This window comes from Microtus ochrogaster, chromosome 4 (genome assembly GCF_000317375.1).
Source record: "Microtus ochrogaster isolate Prairie Vole_2 chromosome 4, MicOch1.0, whole genome shotgun sequence".
Classification (NCBI taxonomy): Eukaryota; Metazoa; Chordata; class Mammalia; order Rodentia; family Cricetidae; genus Microtus; species Microtus ochrogaster.
In genome coordinates, this window is record NC_022011.1 from 62,671,774 (window position 1) to 62,691,751 (window position 19,978).

General features: G+C 40.2%; 1 protein-coding gene across 3 annotated transcripts in view; it reads left to right on the plus strand.

The window, feature by feature from the left end:
- Positions 1-19,978, plus strand: part of Mbd5 (methyl-CpG binding domain protein 5) — a 122,931-nt gene that overhangs the window by 92,091 nt on the left and 10,862 nt on the right. For all 3 annotated transcript variants that reach the window (XM_013345992.2, XM_005346391.3, XM_013345991.1), the window contains 2 exons: positions 984-2,192; positions 18,027-18,100. In XM_013345992.2, coding sequence (XP_013201446.1) covers positions 984-2,192; positions 18,027-18,100 — 1,283 coding nt within the window. The remainder of the gene's footprint in view (positions 1-983; positions 2,193-18,026; positions 18,101-19,978) is intronic.

The window sequence follows — 19,978 nt, forward strand, 5'->3', positions numbered from 1 at the left end:
CATTACAGATGGTTGTGAGCCACCATGTGGTTGCTGGGAATTGAACTCAGGACCTTTGGAAGAGCAGGCAATGCTCTTAACCTCTGAGCCATATCTCCAGGCCTATAATTTTTTTTTGTATAAAGCAGTACTGTTTTTGGAATTTTGAGTCAACCCAGGTAGTTGTGCCCTCCTGTGCGCTTTTGTGCCATGCACCCACATTGCTATCATGATTAGTGCCCATTTCCTTCGACGTCAGTGTAGTATCACCACACTCCATCCTTCCGGGTTAGGCCATGAGGTCAGCTTCTACCAAGATGCGAAATATATTACAGATTATATAGAAAAAGTAATATTCTATAAATGTGAGCATAAAATATACACGATTTAAAAAAAAAACAAGGCTAGGGCTCGCTATGTAGCACAGCTAGCTAGTCTTGAATTTGCACCCTCCTTCTCAGACTCCCTCATGCTGGGCTTACAGGCATCCACCATCACAGACTATAAATAATAAGACCATTCTGCAAGCAGTGTCATCACTGGAAACACCTTTTGTCCACCACCTCTAGAAAATGTTTGGCAATGACGTTTAAAAGAGATCTGTTGCATTATTTCAACTAAAGAAATGACCCAAATCTAAAAATATAATCAGCCGGGCAGTGGTGGTGCACGCCTTTAATCCCCACACTCGGGAGGCAGAGGCACGCGGATCTCTGTAAATTCGAGGCCAGCCTGGTCTACAAGAGCTAGTTCCAGGCCAGGCTCCAAAGATACAGAGAAACCCTGTCTCAAAAAACCAAAAATAAAAATAAATTAAAAAAAATAAAAATGTATAATCAATGTGTAAGGTTTTCTATATAGGATGATTTTCACGTTCATTTTTATTCTTATTCTTTGTACTTCCTTGGTTTGTCTTTTGGTAAATCTTGGAATTATGACCTTCTTCTTTAAGGTCTTTAAATTTTTTCTCCCCACCCCCTCTCTCCCTCTCTTACTTATTTAAGGTGAGGATGCAAGGAGATGCAGCTCTTCTAAATAAAAGAATAAGCACTCAGCCGGGACTCACAGCACTTCCTGAGAACCCAAACACTGTACTTCCACATTTCCAGGATGCACCTTGTGAACTGCAGCCCAGGATTGACCCATCTCTTGGTCAGCCGGGGAAGGACGGCCTCGTTATGGGTGGCCCAGGTGATGCCTCCGTAGATGCCATTTACAAAGCAGTTGTGGATGCGGCCAGCAAAGGAATGCAGGTTGTCATCACCACTGCTGTCAACAGTACAACTCAGATCAGCCCTGTTCCGGCTCTGAGTGCCATGAGTGCCTTCACCGCCTCTATTGGTGACCCGTTAAACCTGTCCAGTGCTGTAAGTGCGGTCATTCACGGGCGGAGCATGGGAGGAGTGGATCATGATGGCAGGCTGAGAAATGCAAGAGCGGCACGGCTACCCAAGAGTATAGACCATGGGAAAAACTCCAGCGAAGGAGACGGGTTTGAGTATTTCAAGTCAGCAAGTTGCCACACATCCAGAAAACAATGGGATGGGGAGCAAAGTCCCAGAGGGGAGCGTAACAGGTGGAAATATGAGGAATTTTTAGATCATCCAGGCCATATCCACAGTAGCCCTTGTCATGAAAGGCCCAACAATGTCTCTGCACTGCCATTTCTAGCTGGGGAACAGCACCCAATACTGTTACCACCAAGAAACTGTCAAGGGGATAAAATTCTGGAGGAAAATTTCAGGTATAACAGCTACAAAAGAACTATGATGGGCTTTAAGGAGAGACTGGAGAACACTGTGGAGAGATGCACGCACATTAATGGAAACAGACCTCGTCAGAGTCGGGGTTTTGGAGAGCTGCTAGGCACTGCTAAACAAGACCTAGTCCTAGAGGGGCAGTCTCCAGGTTCTTCGAATAGTTTGGAAAGTTCTCTGGTCAAAGACTACATCCATTACAATGGAGACTTTAATGCCAAAAGCATGAATGGGTGTGTGCCTAGTCCCTCAGATGCTAAAAGCATTAGTAGTGAAGATGACCTAAGGAATCCAGACTCCCCCTCTTCACATGAATTGATACACTATAGACCAAGGACGTTCAACGTTGGTGACTTGGTCTGGGGCCAAATCAAAGGACTGACTTCCTGGCCTGGAAAATTCATAAGAGAAGACGACGTTCACAACTCATGCCAACAAAGCCCCGAGGAAGGGAAGGTATACCAATCTTTATCCATTGTCAGATACTAACCTTTGTTCAAATATCAATTATTCTGTTTTGTTATCATCACTTTGGATTCTTTGGATTTGATTTTAAGATTCTTCATGACTCATTGAGGTCTCACAAGCTTCTGGAGCATAAAATGAAGAGGGGATGGTTATAGTCACCAAGGTGTCATGTTGACAAGGGGTGAGTCATGAAAACCTTACAGACCCACTAGGCTCAGGGTACCTCTAACCCTCAACCAGATTTCTACAATCCTGTTAATTTCATCTTTCTTCTCTGGGTTTATGTAGTTTTTTATTCAGTAGAGGGAGGCAAGTGGCAATGACTGGGGAAAATATAGCAGAGGAAGGGGTACTCCCATGTAGCAAGATATGGCAACAGACAGCTTCCCTCCCATGCTTACATGTCACATCCAGAGGTGGGGCATTGCTAAATCTGGGTAAAGCTGAAACCATTACAGAAACCAGCCAGTAACATCTGAATTCTTTTCAGAGAAAGTTCTGGGTATTTCTAGCATGTGGATATGTTTACATCAATAGACTGTGTCTACTTAACATAACCTGACCATATAAATTAAATGAAAATGTATCCATGAACTACCTTCTAACTTAAAAGAAATCAGTAGGAGTGTCTGCCCTCTCTTACAATTGCTAAAATTGGCTGCAGGAAGCGTGCAGAATGTTTAAAGTAAATAGAAACATTTTTACTGGACCAGAAGGAGAAAATCATGCCCAATTCCCTCATATGAAGAAACAGAATTTCTCATCTTCTTAGCTAATAAAATCACTCTTACAGGCATACGTTGTTCTCTTAAAGAGGGTATTGTGCAAAGCTGTTTCAACTCTGCTCAGACTTAAGCTGGCACTTAGATTTAATGGCAGGAAACCAAGAGCATTTTGCCTGCACAATAAAAGGACTGTCTTACGTCAAGGGGCCAGGAGCTCCTCAAGCTCATGCTTATAATGCCTAATGTATACTTGTCACAATACACTTTGGGCCTAATGTTTCTACTTTTGATAAGAAAATGAATTCCATACTGCTATTCACAAAACATCTTATTCTTGGTATTCTCTTAGGCCTGTCAGCCAAGCATTTGTTAGGTTGATAAACCTAAATATTTTTGACAGTTTGTTCAAGAAATAATTAGAAACAGCAAAAATGGGCTCTTATATATGGAGCTGCTCCAAATACAAAATAGAGTCACCAGACTGCTTTACAATTTCTGTGTGAATGAACTAAGACTGTTCAAGTGCCATTTTATAAAAAATATATAAAGAAAGATTACCACCCTCCCCAAACATTGTTTTTGCCGCAGTCGCATCTAGATGCCATTGAATGCTCCCACAAGATAAAGGCATGCATTGTTGCGTATCTAAGTCTGTATGGTGTACATGTGAGTTTGCATGCATGGAGGCACAATGTATGGATGCATATGTACACGTATGTGTATGCCTGGGGAGATCCTGGAGGGCCCAGGTTGATGTCAAGTGTCTTCCTCAATCTCTGTTTACTGTATATATCAAGGCAGGGTCTCTCACTGAACCTGGCTCCTTTGATTTAACTCGCCTGGCGCAGTCAGGCTATAAGTGGGTTATAAGTGGGCCACCACACCTGGCTGACTTTAATGTTGAGATCCAAGCTCAACTTGTCATACTTGAGAAGCAAACAAGTTACCTGCAAAGACATCTCCTCAAGCCCCAAATCATATTCTTTAACCCATTTTGTATTAAACACCAGTCTGAATCTCCTGATTCATGTGTGTTTGAATTCTCTCTTTTTCTATTTTTGTTTATTTATTTAATCTCTTTTATATTCAGCCACATTTTCCATTCCTCCTCTCCACCCAGCCCCTCCCCTCCAGCCTCACACCCCAATCTACTCCTCCTCCATTTCCCTTTAGAAAAGGAAAGGCCTCCATAGATATCAACCAGCCATGCTATATCAAGTTGCAGTAAGACTAGGACCTTCTTTCCTACAAACGATGGGCAAGGCAATCCATCAGGAGGAAAGGGTCCTAAAATCAGACAACAGACTCAGAGACAGCCCCCGCTCCCACTGTTAAAAACCCCACAAGAAGACCAAGCTACACAACTGTAACATGTGGGTTCAGTCTCTGTGAGCATAGGTTAGTTGATTCTGTGTTTTTTCTTGTGGTGTCCTTGACCCCTCCATCTCCTTTCTCCTCTTCTGCAGGATTCCCCCCAAGATCTGCCCGATGCTTGGCTGTGGGTCTCTGCATCTGTTTCCATCAGTTGCTGAGTTAAGCCTCTCTGATGACAATTGGTCTAGGGACCAGTCTATGAGTGTGGCAGAATATCATTAGGAATCATTTCATTGACTTCCCCACCACTCAGTTGTACTAGATTCTATCCTAGGTCTCTGGGCTATCCTGGCTCTAGGTCCTGGCTATCAGGGTTGAGCTCCCTTTCATGGTATGGGTCTCAAACTGGACCAGTCACTAATTGGTCACTCCCACAGTTTCTGCACCACCTTTACCCTAGCACATCTTGTAGGCAGGACAAGTTGTAGGTCAAAGGTTGGTGGCTGGGTTGCTATCCCAATTCCTACACTGGAAATCTTGCCTGATTACAGGAGATGAGCAGTTCAGGGTCTGTCTAAAACCAGTTGGGTGGTGGTGATGCACACCTTTAATACTAGCACTCAGGAGGCAGAGGCAGGCAGTGTGAGTTCGAGGTCAGCCTGATGTACAGAGATTCAGGACAGCCAAGGCTACACAACACAGTGAAACCCTGCCTCAAAAATTGCCCCCCCCACAAAGAAAAAACAAAAAAGGCTTTTATATCAAGATACATGAAAAGTAATTTTAATAATTCAAAATGTATAACTTAAAGCATACATTATGGTGAGAAAACAAAATATATGTAATGAAATATTAATGATAATACATGAAATATTTACCTATTATTAAAAAGTAAGGTATAGGGCTAACAAAGTAGCTTAACAGAGAAAGGTATTTGCTGCCAAGCCTGACCACCTGAATTCGATCCCCAGGACCCATATGATGAGAGGCAAGAACAGAATCCTCCAAGTGTCTTTGGACCTTCACATCTGTGTGTGAGCACACGCACACATACATACATGCATGTAATGTTCAATTTTAAAGCAAAATACGCAGCCATAAACAGCTCTAAGCTACTTAGCATTTTTTAAAATATGCAGTCTTTCCAAGGCCCATATTGCTTTTGTACATTAAAAGCAAAGTACTTATTTTGCTAGACTTATTTTTCTTGAGTATTTCAAAAAACAAAGGGCTTCCTCACCTTATTTAATGATGCCCACTTTTCTCATTTCCTTGAGATCCAAAAAGACTCAAACAGGACTATCAGAATTCCAGCCAGGTGACTTTCACTTCGTGTGGTGTAGTAATGACCCTGATTTAGCAAGGAAAGATTAAAATATATTTCAGTACCTGAGTACAGCCAAGAGAAATATCTCTACGTGGACAATTTTTAGACTTGTCCTTTTATTCAAGTGAACTAATTACGATAATGAGTTTATTTGAGTAGGACCCCTTAGCAATATTGGGTAAATAAAGCCTTGAATGCTAATAAGCAGGCCTCTGCTTTTAAAAAGTAAGAACTGTAGGTTTCCTTCTGTGTGCTGAGTGTTCAACACTTATTAAAGTCTAGGTCTGTAACAGCAAAATATTATTAGTTCCACTAGGCTGCTGTGGACTGCAGGGCCACCTTTCCTGCTGTTTACCTTCAGGGTGAGCCAAACAACTCTCTTACATAGTGTCACTTTAAACCTTCCTAGTCTTTGATACTATTCGTATGTACAACAAAGTAAATTAATCCAAGATCCTGTCAGATCCTACCAGATAAAGCTCTGTTCACTCAAGTTTTTAAAATAGATTTGTTACTCTCCCACCTCCATTCCACAATTATTTTTTCCTGTTATAATCTTCATTCTCAGCAGCCACTCAAAATTCTTTCTAGACAAATGCAAGTTAGAAAAATAAATAATCACAGGATCACAGATAAGTATTTAAAATACCTCTCCTGCCGGGCGGTGGTGGCGCACGCCTTTAATCCCAGCACTCGGGAGGCAGAGGCAGGCGGATCTCTGTGAGTTCGAGACCAGCCTGGTCTACAGAGCTAGTTCCAGGACAGGCTCCAAAGCCACAGAGAAACCCTGTCTCGAAAAACCAAAAAATAAAATAAAATAAAATAAAATAAAATAAAATACCTCTCCTGTCTTCCTGTTGCGTGGAAGAACCTTCAGTACGGATTAGAGCACTTGTATTGGCCAATCGCTAACCTTAGTAGAATGGCAGTCATTCTAGAAAATAACATGGTGTTCAGTTTAGCCTGTTAGAAAGGCATTTTTAAAGTTTGATGTTGTGTAATATAAAGCAGAAGACTGGTAATGCAGAAGATAGGCTACATTCTGAGCAGTTTGTTAAGAAATCATGTAACAGCACAGTAGAGAGAACCTGAAAGCTTGTGACCTGTTGCAGGAGTCATGGGCTTTGGGCACTCTGACAGGAGCCTATCCCAGTACTACCCGACAGTTAAGTGGCCCTGCATGTGTATAATAATCCCCAAGGGCTTGGTCTCCTCTAGTGGGAACAATAATTCCTACCCAAAATGGTGTTTCAAGTGTTCAGTGAGATTACCTTAAGTTCTCAAAACAGAAGAAGACCCAGTAAAGATTAGCCTATTTCCCCTTTAAAACTATCATATTAATTTGAACTCCACCGTCACTGAATTGAGGTAGATCTTTGTTATTGTTGACTTATTATCTGTGCATAGCAATTTCCTTACCAGGTTGAGAGTAAAAGGATCGTAGAGAATATACCCAACAAGCAAAATAGTTTGTGATGGTTTTATGAACATTATCACATAGCATACAAATTGTGTATCTGTATGTCAATCAGTGTTAGCTGTTAATTTCAAGAACAGTTATACCAGCAACATTTTAGAACACTATTTTGAGTGAAATTGACAATCTCTCAATTATTTCTGAAAGTTTTCAACTTAGACTTTTGTACTCTATCTCCAGGCACCCAGTCCCTGACAGTTAACTGGTGGAGATTTTTAATAGCACTCTCATTGTGCCCCATAAGTTTGGGTGTGTTGTGCATTCATTTTCATTGAATTCTAGAAAGTCATTGGTTTTATTTTTCCCTTGACATGTTTTTAATTCAGTAGAGATTTGTTCAGTTTCCATGAGTTTGTTTCTGTGGTTGATGATATCCGGCTTTAATCTAGGTCTCTGGGATTGGGATGACTATAGTTTGGGGTGATGATATCTGGTTTTGTCTCTGTTGGGTGAGTGTTCCGTTCCTGCATTTCTGCTTCCTCACTGGAGTTTAGGAAAGTGTGCTAGCTATTTGTTGCCTGGTAGGAAATTTTCTGTGGACCTGTTTCCCTTGCCACTTTAGCTGGTATGTTCCCAATGTATGTATGCTGGTGTTTGAGGCTGGGATACTGGAATTAGTTGGGGGAAGGAAGATTGGAGATCTTTGTGATCCATTGGGAATGAGGAGACAGGAATGAGAGACCACAGCAGGTTTCCATCTGCAGAGCTGGGGATGAGACTGGAAAGATTGGATCTGGGGGAGCAGAAGCTGGGGATGAGATTGGATCTGGGGGAGCAGAAGCTGGGGATGAGATTGGATCTGGGGGAGCAGAAGCTGGGGATGAGAAAGATTGGATCTGGGGGAGCAGAAGGAAAGTGTGGATCTCCTGGCAGCCTACTTGTTGCCCAGACTGGAACAGCCCTTGGGTTAGCAGTGGGTATCTGCTGCAGTTGTGGGCTGGGACAAAGCAAGCAGTCAGGGAAAAAGGTTAAAAGGAGAAGATCTATGGGATGCTCAGGAGATGGAAACAGAGTAGGAAAGGCTGCCACCAGTGTTCTGCTGCAGAGCTGTGGAGGGGAGAGGAGTGGCTATCTGCGGAGTCCATGGGAATGTGGGCAGGGGTGAAGGAAGGCTGCAGCTAGTGTTCTATTGCAGAGCTAGGGTTGAGACTGGGGGGTTGGATTTGGAAGGGAGGAGGGAGTGGAGAAGCTCTTCAGGTGGCCTACCTATTTGCATGGCCTGCTGGACAGGTGTGCTCCCAGGGAATGCCTGTTAGTATTGAGGGTTGGAAAAATGGATGAGCTGGGGAAAGGAAGTTTTCTGTCTCACAGCAGGTTTTCTGCTACAGAGCTGGGGATTTGCCTTGGAACATTGACTCTGGAGGAGCAAAAGACCCATTTTTTTTTTAAAGATTTTATTTTATATTTATCAGTGTTTTTGCCTGTATGCATGTGTCTGCACCACTTGAGTGCCTGGTGCCTATTAAAGTCAAAAGAAGGCATGGTATCTGGAGTTATAGATGCTTTTGAGCCACCATGTATGTGGGTGTTGGGGATTGAACCCAGGTAGTCTACAAGTGCAGCAAATGCCCTTAACCATGGGCCATCTCAGTCCCAACTTCTGCTGGATAAAGTATATGTTCTTTAGTTTGGTTACAAGTCCATTTGGATATGACTTTTTCAAACATCTTTAATTTTGGTTGACCTTTCCCTCTGCCCTCTCCTCCCCTCTATCCACCCCCTATCACCTCCTTGCTTAAACTTTCCTCCCTCAGTGTTCCCTCTTCTATTTCCCGTTTTCTCATGTTCTACCACCCACCTCCTTTATGCATGCCACTCCAAAAAACTTTCTACTTTCCTGGCTTCTACAGTAACTCCAAGTTGAACATGTAAATTTGGAGATTGGAAAACTAAGATCCCAAAATGAAGAACACGTGACATTTGTTTTTCTAGGCTTTACTCAACATAATATTTTCAAGCTCCATCCCTTTACCTGCAGATTTCCTAATTGTATTTTTCTTTACAGCTAAATAAAATTCCGTTGTGCATATGTACCATGTTTTCAATATCCATTCTTCAGCTGCTAAACATCTAGACTGATCCAGTTTTCTAGTTATCTTGGGAATAGAACAACAATGAACATAGATGAGCAAGTGTCTCTGTAACAGAACACAGATTCCTTTGAATGTACATCCAGAGTGGAACGGCTGGGGCAGGTGATAGTTCTGTTTCTAGCTGTTTGAAGAACCACCATACAGATTTCTATAGTGGGTGCACCAGTTCGCCCTTTCACCAAATAATACTTCCTCTTTCCCTACATCCTTGAGAACATTTGTTGTCATTTCTTGATGATAGCCATTTTCTCTTGAGTGAGACAGAAACCGAGTGGATTTAATTTGCATTTTCTTTGCTAATTGTGTTGAACGGTTGTTAAATTATACATCAGCCATCTATATTTCTTTTGAAAACTTTCTGTTCAGATATATCAGTCCATTTTTGGATTGGTCATTTATTTTCTGTATGGTTTTGTTTTGTTCTTTGTTTGGCCTAAATGTTAATTCTCTTTTGGATAAATAGGTACCATCTGCCACCTATTTTGATCATGCATGAACTAGTCTTAAAAGGTTGCTACTTAATAATAATCAAAACATAGAAATTTTATTTTTTGTGAATAAATCTTTTCACTGTTTTCAGTGCTGTTTCTTTGTTCTTCATATTACATTGCACTTCTGTGTGTATCCTGAACTCTAAAGACTTGTCACCAGAGTTGCACAAAAATGTTTCTTTGACTTTATCTACATGGCTGCATTTGCAGTGGTAGTCTAAAGATGGCTCTCTGGCTGATTGGTTAAAGCTGTCAACGTCATCCTTATTAAAACTTACTCATTTGGGGGCATCATGGTTTCTGTTTTCCAGCTCAGCATTGTCATGTGTGTAAGCTGTGGTACATAACCAAAAAATGGCCATATTTATGTTCCAGGGATATGAACTTAAGAGACTGAACCAGGGAGCCCACTTTGGGAGGTGTGCTCCTGTAATGTTTCAGCACTTTATTTTAAAGAATGCTCTTTGTGTGCTTGAATACAGGTGATAGCTCATTTGTAGTCTGTAGTACTGTGATTCTGTATCCAAAATGTTCCTTGTGCATTCACTTTTCCTTCTCTGTCTTCCTAACCAGTGTTGGAAATGAATCTTTCCCTAGACAGCCACAGTCTTTGAGCTACATTTTGGCTAGTGTTATGGCAAAGGCAACCAGTGCTCTATTGGCACCAGAATCTTCTTAGAAATGAAGCAGAATTATATTTGGAAGTAATAAGAGTGATAAAATCCAGACCAACAAAGTCAGTCTCTAATCCAACTTTGAAAGATAGTAAGAATGAAGAGCTAGATCGGCCCAAAGATATGACTATCAAGAAAAATCCTAAACTGAGCGAAAAGGCAGGTAAGACCGCAAGCTTTATTGTAGTGACCTTTGGTTCCCCGTAAGAAAGACTGAAGCGGAGTTTCTATCCCTTGTCAGGCTGATAAGATCAATGTAGGTACCAGTTCCCAAGGTTTCATGCAGCTTCCATCTAGGCAGCAGCAAATGGAATCTAAAATCTAAGGGGACTCATAGCACATTTTCCAAGAAATTCAGGATTGCCCAAAACTTTTATTCTGTTTACATATCATGGCTTGGTAAGATATTTCATATCACACTGGAATAGATTTACTTCCTCTTCGTAATTCTGTAATACTTAAAAATACTCCAATCCCAGTAGAACAGAGTTGGCTGCCAAAGTGCTGATGAGAGTTGACACTGGACAAGATGGTGATGATGGGGGAGCTGTTTGGCACACTGAAAATACCAGCATTAATTAAGAGGTCTCTTACCAGTTCTACAGCCGGGAAATTATCTTTCTTATCACAAGCAAATCAACTTTTATACCAAAGTTATTATTTATCACTCATTTCAGTTATCTCAAAAGTACTGAAATAGTATTACTCTTAAGTTAGTAGGTCTTTTCAGTTTAAAGATGTTATTTTCAAATATTTGCTGTTATCGTCAATGTGTCTATTCAATAATTTTAAAATAACTAATAAGTGCTTTGTATTTATGTATTACTTCAAATCTGTGTTTCCCAGACTTTAACTAGCACTGCCTACCACTTGTACTATTGTTTATTTAATATTTTTCTTCATTTGCTGATTATTTTGTTCCATCAAGAAATACTAGTTGTGTATTTATATACTAAACTTGAGGCCACTTTAAAAATTTAAATAATTGCATTCTTCAGATATCCTATGTAAATATTTTAAAGATGAATTCATGCAAATACATAATTATTAAAATATTAAAAGGCTTTATAATGTTCAAAATAATATCGCATATATCAATAGCTTTTGGAGAAAGGCTAGTTTGTTATTTGCGTAAACATTTGTGTTTATGTTCATTTAGATCTCAGTGACTAGTCATGATGTACATCTTTACCCACTTTACAGAGAAGACAACTAAAGCTCAGAGAAGAGGTGTTGTTAAGGACATGAGTCACAGGCTGTTGAGGCAGATCCCAACCTTGTCTTCTAACTTTGTACATAGTATTATTCATTAGCCCAGAACCCCAATACATGCTAGAAATAGAATGGGAAACTTGAAGACAGATGTCTCATTTCTGTTATGGCATCTGTGATATGACTGGTACTCCATTATTTGCCCTTAGACTAATCTATGGGGAGAGGGTAGTCGATATCATGTTCATTTAATAAAGTAATAGTATAAATTCACTCTTGGGCCTGGGTTCTTGACCAGATATGCAGTACTAGGCATATGTTTCCTTCTGTGGAACAGTTCTTAAATCCTGTCAGAAAGTTTGTTGTTACCCTGATAGCATTCGTGCCACTGTTGTTAGGGATATTCTTGTCTCATTGATCATCACTGTATCTCACAGATTATAGCTAGGTAAGATGGTTGACTGTTGATAACTCTCCCCACGGCCCCCAATAGCCAACACAGCAAGTACCCTTTGGCACTACAAAAGCTAGTCAAGAAAGGAAGTTTCCTGTTTAGTACCAACTTGATTTCTCCATATCCAGTGCCCAAAATGTATATTATCTTCAGCCATAGGTTTTAACCATCAACTTTTTAATGGGCAACCAAGAACCGTGCAGTATTTCTGGCATCTCCAGGACACCACTGACCAACAACTGGAAGAATACAACACCTGGCAAAGGGCTTTTTGTTTAGCCATCTCTGGCTTTTGGGAGGAACATCATCCTGTTTGTAGAGTAACCCCAATTAAATGTTTTCTATGAATATATGAAAAGTGAAGCTTATACAATATTAGGTTTTCATGTTTTTTCAAACAGCTTTAGGCTGGTAATCTCCTACCCACCATACTTTGTCTTACTGTCCCATTCTGCTATTTAAACCTCCATCCCTATTCTTCCCTTTAATTCTTCATGCCACCTGCGTTCTACTACCCCTCATCCTTAAGTTTTCCCCTTCCCACTAATCATCCTAGATTTTCTAGTTTCCTAGATTATATTCTAATTTAAACACACCAATCTAAAGATTCAAAGCTAAAATCCACACAAGTATGAAAACATGCAAGATTTGTCTCCCTGAGTCCAGGCTTCCTCCAGTTCCTTACATTTACCCGCAAATCTCATGATTTCTTTCTTCTTTACAACTGAATCAAATTTCATTGTATCCAGGTACCACATTGTTATTATCCACTCATCAGATGCTTCCATGTCCTAACTGTTGTGAACAGAGCAGCTATAAAAGTGGAGGAACGTGAGTGTCTGTATTTGTAGATTCCCTTGAAGCTCCATGCCCTGACATGGTATGTTTGCCATGGTATGTTAGAGGTGGCTGGACCCGGGAGAATGGAGCTGATGAATGAGACGAAAGTCTCATGCTCTAGTCAGTATTATTCAGAGCTCCAGACAGTTTGTACTCTGAGGTTGAGAGGAGTCTATGAGTAACTTGTACAATCACAGAGGCAAGCCACACATGGTGGGCAAGTCACACAGCCTGGAAAGCCGCACGTGATGAAAACAGGTTTTTCCATAGAGACATATGAATACAGCAGCTGAAGTAAGCTTGGTCCTGTCTGCTACACTGGGAGGAACACAAAAATACATTCTAAGGACAATTCCAGATTTTTGTAAAAAACTGAGATCACAACACTCTTGTCTTGGTTTCTTGAAGTTTTCTCAAAGGTACTTAGAATTCTTCTCTTGAACTATGTTCAAGTGTATAATTGAAACATAGAATAAGTCTATCTCTAGTTTTTTGAAGAACTGCCACACTGATTTCTACAGTGGCTCTATCAGCGTGTACTCCAACCAAAAATGAGTGAAGGTTCCCCATTCCACATTCTTACGAACATTTTTTATTTTCTTAAACTTAGTCATTCTGACTAGGGGTAAGATGAGATCTCAAAGTAGTTTTAATTCACATTTCCATATTAGTTAGGGATTGTGAACAATTAAAAATTCTCTGATCATTTTTATTTCATCTTCTAAGAACTCTGAACAGAGTTCCATAGCCCACTTTTAATTGAATTGCTTATTTTCCTGATATTTTGTTTTTTTTAGTTCTTTGTGCATTCTAGACACTAATCCTCGGTCAGAGATATAGCTAGCAAATAATTTTCCCCATTCTGTAGGATGCCTCTTCAGTCTATTATCAACTTCTTTATAGGACAGAAGCATTTCCTAGAGTGCCACTTGTTGGTCTTTGTCTAGTTTCTATTACTATCACTATTAATTACTATTTCTGTGATAAAGTACTGTGACCAAGGCAACTTGTAAAAGAAAGCATTTGATTTGGCTTATGGTCTCAGGAGGCTAGATTCCATGATGGCAGAGCAAAAAGAACAGCTTAGAACCCACATCTCAGTCCACATCCACAAGGCAGAAAGAGCACTGAGAGTCAGAACCTACAGTGGCACACCTCCTCCAACAAAGCCCCACCTCCCAGTCCTTCCCAAACAGTTCCACCAACTAGGGAGCAAGATTTCAAATATATGCACCTGTGGGAGTCATACTCATTCAAACTACTGCAGCCCTATTTCCTGGGTGACCAGAGTCTATTCAGAAAGCCCTTACCTGAGCCTATATCCTGACCTGTGCTCCCTACTCCTCCTAGAAGCATTAGAGTTTCATTTGTAGTTGATTTGTGTGCAGGTTGAGAGAGAAGTTTTTTCTTCTGCATGTAGGTATCCAGTATCCCCAACACCATTTGTTAAAGATGCTGTTTTTTCACTATTGTGTGTTTTTTCATCTTTATCAAACTTCCAGTGGCCTGGACTTACATCTCGGTCCTCTAATTGAGTCTTTTGTGTTTGGTTTTGCACCTGTGTCATAGTTTTTGTTTTTATAGTTTTCAGGAATGAGGATCTCTCCATCAGCATTTTTTAGCTTTTTGTTTTGTTTTGTTTTTTAGTTCAGGAGTATTTTTGGCTATCTAGGATCCCTTGTTCTTCCATGCAAATGTTAAAATTATTTTTCAATTTCTGTAAAGAATTGCATTGTAAATTTTATGAGAATTGCTTATATAATTGTTAAACATGTGTGAATGGTTATACAATGGTGGCCATTCCTAGGGGCGGTATTATTATTAGAAAGAGACTATGTGATTATGACCAAAGATAAAATGATAAAGACTTCCAGCAGTTTCTCACTAGATGAGAAATAGCATAACTTGTAAGTATTTAAGAACCTATTCTAGATAAAGTATTAATTATCCCCAAATAACTTGCTCCCTCAGTATAAGTTTTATAAAAATATTTGTGTGTGTTTAATATTTTAATGTTAAATTTATATGCTCAGTTTCCCTGTTTTTTATTTATATGTTAACTAATTTATAAGGAAATCTTCATTAAATCATTAAGCATGATTTCCATTTGATGAGAATATGAATATATTTCTCTGATACCATCTTTAGGAGTACACTTTTAAAGACTTTTTTAAAATATTTTGTGACTATACCAGTATTTTCTCCAGAAATAATATACGGGGTGTGTGGGGTGTGCGTGACCTACACACACACACACACACACACACACACACACACACACACACACACAGACACACACACACAATCAACATTTTCCTAGTGATCTATATGGTTTCATCATGCACAGTGGTGTGCACCTCAGTTTTGTTCAGCTTCAGAAGCCACTGCCATTGCTCTTTTCTCAAGGCCACTGAACCTTCTGTGAGTAGTATAGCTCAGTGTGACTGTACCTTAGAGCTGCAGATGCAGATTTAAATGAAGAGGCTGTGGCAGGTAATAAACTCAAAAATTAAGGACCGCTGGAAAATCATCCAGGCATTTAAAAATTGAACATACCACATTGGATAATGGTGCTGGCTCCCAAGCCCTAGGCCCTGAGTTCAGTCCCTGGCACCATGAAGTGAAAGAAGAGAACTGACTTCTGCAGGCTGTCCTCTGACCTCCGTACATGGGCTGTATCACCAACACACACATGCACACACATAAACCAATAAATAAGAGAACATATTTGATTGAGGATAAATTTGGACACGTAACTAAATTTTAGTAAACAATATTTTTATTTTAAATAATTTAGCCAGTATCCTAGCTTTTTATGATACCTGTTTTATATACATGTGTGTATATATTACATATGTGTATTTTTAATTTTAATGTAGCTATAAAATTATACTTTATTCATGCTAAACTTAATATGGTGGAAATAGTTTGAATATTCTGGAATCAGAACTGTTCAATCTGGCTATATTGCTTAAACTCATTACTCTCATACGCAAAATAAAATGAGTTTGTAAGATTATCATATTAAATGATAAATTAGTTCCCTTTATACAAAATAGCACAAAATGTTTTTTCTGCCCTTATTCTTTACTTAATTAAAATTATAAATTGATAAGTTAAATATATTCTGACCTAACAAGTTTTTGGTTGTTTTGTTTTGTTTGGAGAGGATGTTTTAAGACAGCATTTCTCTATGTAGTCCTGGCTGTCCTGGAACTCGCTGTGTAGACCAGGCTGGCTTTGAACTCAAAGGTGCACCTGTCTCTACCTCCTGTGTTCTGGGATTAAAGGCAACCTAACTTTTTTTTTTTAATTAAGACCAACAAGCTAATTGTTGCATCTTTTGTTTCAGTGTGAACCTGAATTCTGTGCCTCTTCGCAATTCTGAAGTCTCTCTTTGCCATAGGAGACATAGGTTGGACAGATCGTTCTGTACAGGAGGACTTCCCTCTACTGGCAGGAAGTTCATTTAAAAATAAGTGGAGTTAAGCATGAGCTATACAGTGAGACAACTGTATAGTAAGACCTGGTCTCAAAAAATAAGAAAGGTGTAACTTTGTATTATAGTTCCATAGATGTAGTGCGTATATTATCTCGTGTGTTCCTTTCACGACCGTGACACAAAACAGAACTTTACCATGAAATGTGATACTCTGCATGGAAGCCTTCTTTGTCTTAGAGATCTGGAAACCTTGGCCTTTTCTGGTCAGTAGGGCACATCTCTTGATGAAGTGTGGCAGGAACAAAGATGTCTTCTGTTCTGGCACATCTTCTATCAGACATCCCTAACAAACTTGCTTTCTTTTAGACAAAATACAAAGCTACACGCACAAATACCTTTGTGTTACTTGATTGAACAGATAGAAATTCCCACACTCAGACATGAAAGTGGAAACACTTCATTATTCTTAGTGTGTGCTCGTCTGAGGAGGAGGTCACAGAGAAATTATTTATAAATGACATTCATGCGTGTCATTAAAATTTAAAGACAAAAGCTAATTTCTTTGCTTATAAGTATTTATTTGCTTATGCGTGAAGCTTTTCTCAAACTCTGAATTTTTATATAAAAATGGCTTAGTAGTAACGAGCATACAGATAAGGCATAGCTGGACTTCTTTTTTTAAAGATCAATAAAAATAGCAAAATACTTCCAAAGGCATTTTGATGCATACACATTTTCCTCCTATTTTGTTTTTCTTGGGGGACGGAGGGGCAAAATGTGTGCACACAGCCTGTGCATGCAAATACCCAGCCCAATGGGAGGCCATGTTCTATGGAGTAAGTCAACTTGACGGGTTTGCAGTGATGGCAGGACAGGAAAGATGACAAGCGCACATAGTATCACACCCTCCTTCCTACAGCACCAAGGACTATGCATGGCTTCTACCCTTCTTATTTTCTGGCCTCTGGGATGCCTAGCTCACTCCACATAATAATTACTTTTCAGTAGGCTGTGCCTTTCATTCTACTGATCACAGAAAACATAGCTGCAAGATAGGTGTTACTGGCCTTTAGCAACAGGGGAAATGAGGCTTAGGAAGCTGTCTGGGACTGGAAAGTTAACAGCTAAGAGCTTTTGTTCTTGCAGAGGACCCTAGTTCAGTTCCTGGCACCCATATGGTGGCTCAAAACCATCTGTAACTCCAGCTCCAGAAGATCTGACACCCACTTCTGATATCTACAAGCACCGGGCATGCACAACATGTACATACATATGTACATACATACATGCAAAATAAAAGAAATAGGTCTGAAAGTTTTTGAAGAATATTGAATTGTTTAATTCCTAGTAAAACATGAGATAACATTCCCGTTCCAGACCGTGGACCCTAAAGCTGCTCCTCTTCCCTGAGCAGCACTCTCACTTCTCCCCTGCATGTTGTGAAGATGCCACTGCTGAGCGCATAAGGCAGTGGAGAAAGTGGGCCAGGATGTGTGAGCTATGTGATTGTGTGTATTGAAAGTTATTAAATTACAGGCTTCTTATTTCTAAAACACTGACAATGTCAAAACCAAACTGGCTTTCATTTCCACTGATGCTTCAACTTACGAGTCCCAGAGTCTGCCTGTAATTGAGCAAGGACAGTACATTTGATTGGGGAGGGGGTCCTTTCCCCAGTGGTACACTTGCTATCTGGCAAGAAAGTAGAATAAAGAGCATGTTCAGCAATTACAGGTCTGGGTAATGTGGTTTGGTCTTCATACCCTCACTCAGGTGGAGCCCGAGAAGTTGAAGACCCTAACAGACGGTTTAGAAGCCTACAGCCGAGTCCGGAAAAGGAACAGAAAGTAAGCACTTGGTTTTCCATTTTGTCTTTCCTTCAGGGACTGTGAAGTCTCACTGATTTGTTTCATGTTGTGACCCAGGTACTATATTCTCTGATATTTCTAATCAGAGGACCATAACGGACACCCCAAACTAGCTATTACCAAAAGACGTTTTCTATGTAATTTGTCCATATGGCACGTGGGATTTGCTTCTTCATCCTTTTTTCCTTCCTCCATCCTCACCTCCTAACTCAGAAGGAAAAAAAACATGATTAATACTTCTTTTATGGCAATTAAGTAAGCCGTACAGGTTTAGTGAGTCTGTCGTTTGCAATTCACATACTAAGGAGGGGAGCACCCTGAAAACCTTGGCCGGTTACCCCACTGGTGAGAGCAGTACTAGTGAATGTTGCTGTTGTTCTGCCAGAGTTATAGACTTGAATATAAGTTCTCTTAGAATTCTGACATGAAATTGAACTTTGAACCATTATTATTCAAGTTCTCCTGGATTGTTATTTCATGAATAAAACATATAGATAAGCAGGTAGTATTACAAAGCATTTTTATGATAAGGTGGTCAATGAATCGTAATCATTGTTTCACATTGAGGTAGAGAAACAAATGTTGCTCTGTGTGTGTACACAGAGGATTATTTTAGACCATGTCATTGGCATTCCTGTTCAGTTCCGTATTTTCCAACAACTAAGTATTATATGCTGGGGCTGGTAAGATCACTGGCTCAGTAAAGATACTTGCCCCTGAGTCTGGTGATCAGAGCTGGAAACCCTGGACCTACATAGTAGAGGAAGAAAACCAGCCCCTATAAGCTGTACTCTGATCTCCACATGTGTGCCATCTTGTGGGTGCACTGCCCACGTGGGTACATGCACTGAATAAATGTTTTCTTAAAAGAAGAATTGCAAATTAATCTTTATTCATTTGTAAATGATCTTTACACAGACCCTTTAAAACACAGGTTTAGTCTTTTGTCCTTAGAGACAGATTCGGAAATACACAATTAAAATGTGAAAATAGCAAAGAAAGCATTGTATGTAAGTAAATATGAGAGGTAACAGTGAACTCAACAAAGAATGCTTCCTAGGGCTGGGCATATTGGCACACACCTTTTATCCCAGCACTCGGGGGGCAGAAGCAGGTTTAAGGCCAGCCTGGTCTACATGGTGAGTTTCAGGACAGCCAGGGTCATGTAAAGAGACCCTGACTCAAAAAAAAGAGGTGGAGAGGGGGAGGAGAAGATTGGGGAGGGGAAGGGAAACAAAAAAAAGAATGGTTCCTAGACTCCTAAACCAAAGCTTCCACACAACCAAATGAGCTCGGGAAGGACAGTGTTTATATAATGTTAGTACTGAGTTTGGGGAAAGCAGCAGATCGAATGTTTTTAAGTGCCTGGCCAAAAACATAAGCAGGAGCCAATTGGCTCTTTGCTTTATTTGAAGTACCCAAAGGGGGCAGATGATCAGATTTTTTTTACCTTCATGTGAATGTAGAAGAGGGGGACTCTTAAGAAAACAGTCTTAGCGGTAGATTGCCTCAGAGCTCATGCCAGTAGACGAGGAAGGGAAAGGACCCAAGGAGTAATGAAAAGGGAAGAGAAGAAACATGCTCAGGAAATATTTAGGAGGTAAAATTAACAAAACATGGTGCTGATCAGAATAGTAAGGAAAGTAGGCAAGGACATGGGCTTGCGTGATGAGGGAGGGAGTGACTGAAACGGAAATATGGAGGAGACTGTTGGATAGAACTCGGGATCTGCAGGGTGCCTGACAGGCAAGTGTGAGATGCGTGTAAAGCTGTTACACTCCTACAGCTGTAAAGCTGTTACACTCGTACAGCTGTAAAGCTGTTACACTCGTACAGCTGTAAAGCTGTTACACTCCT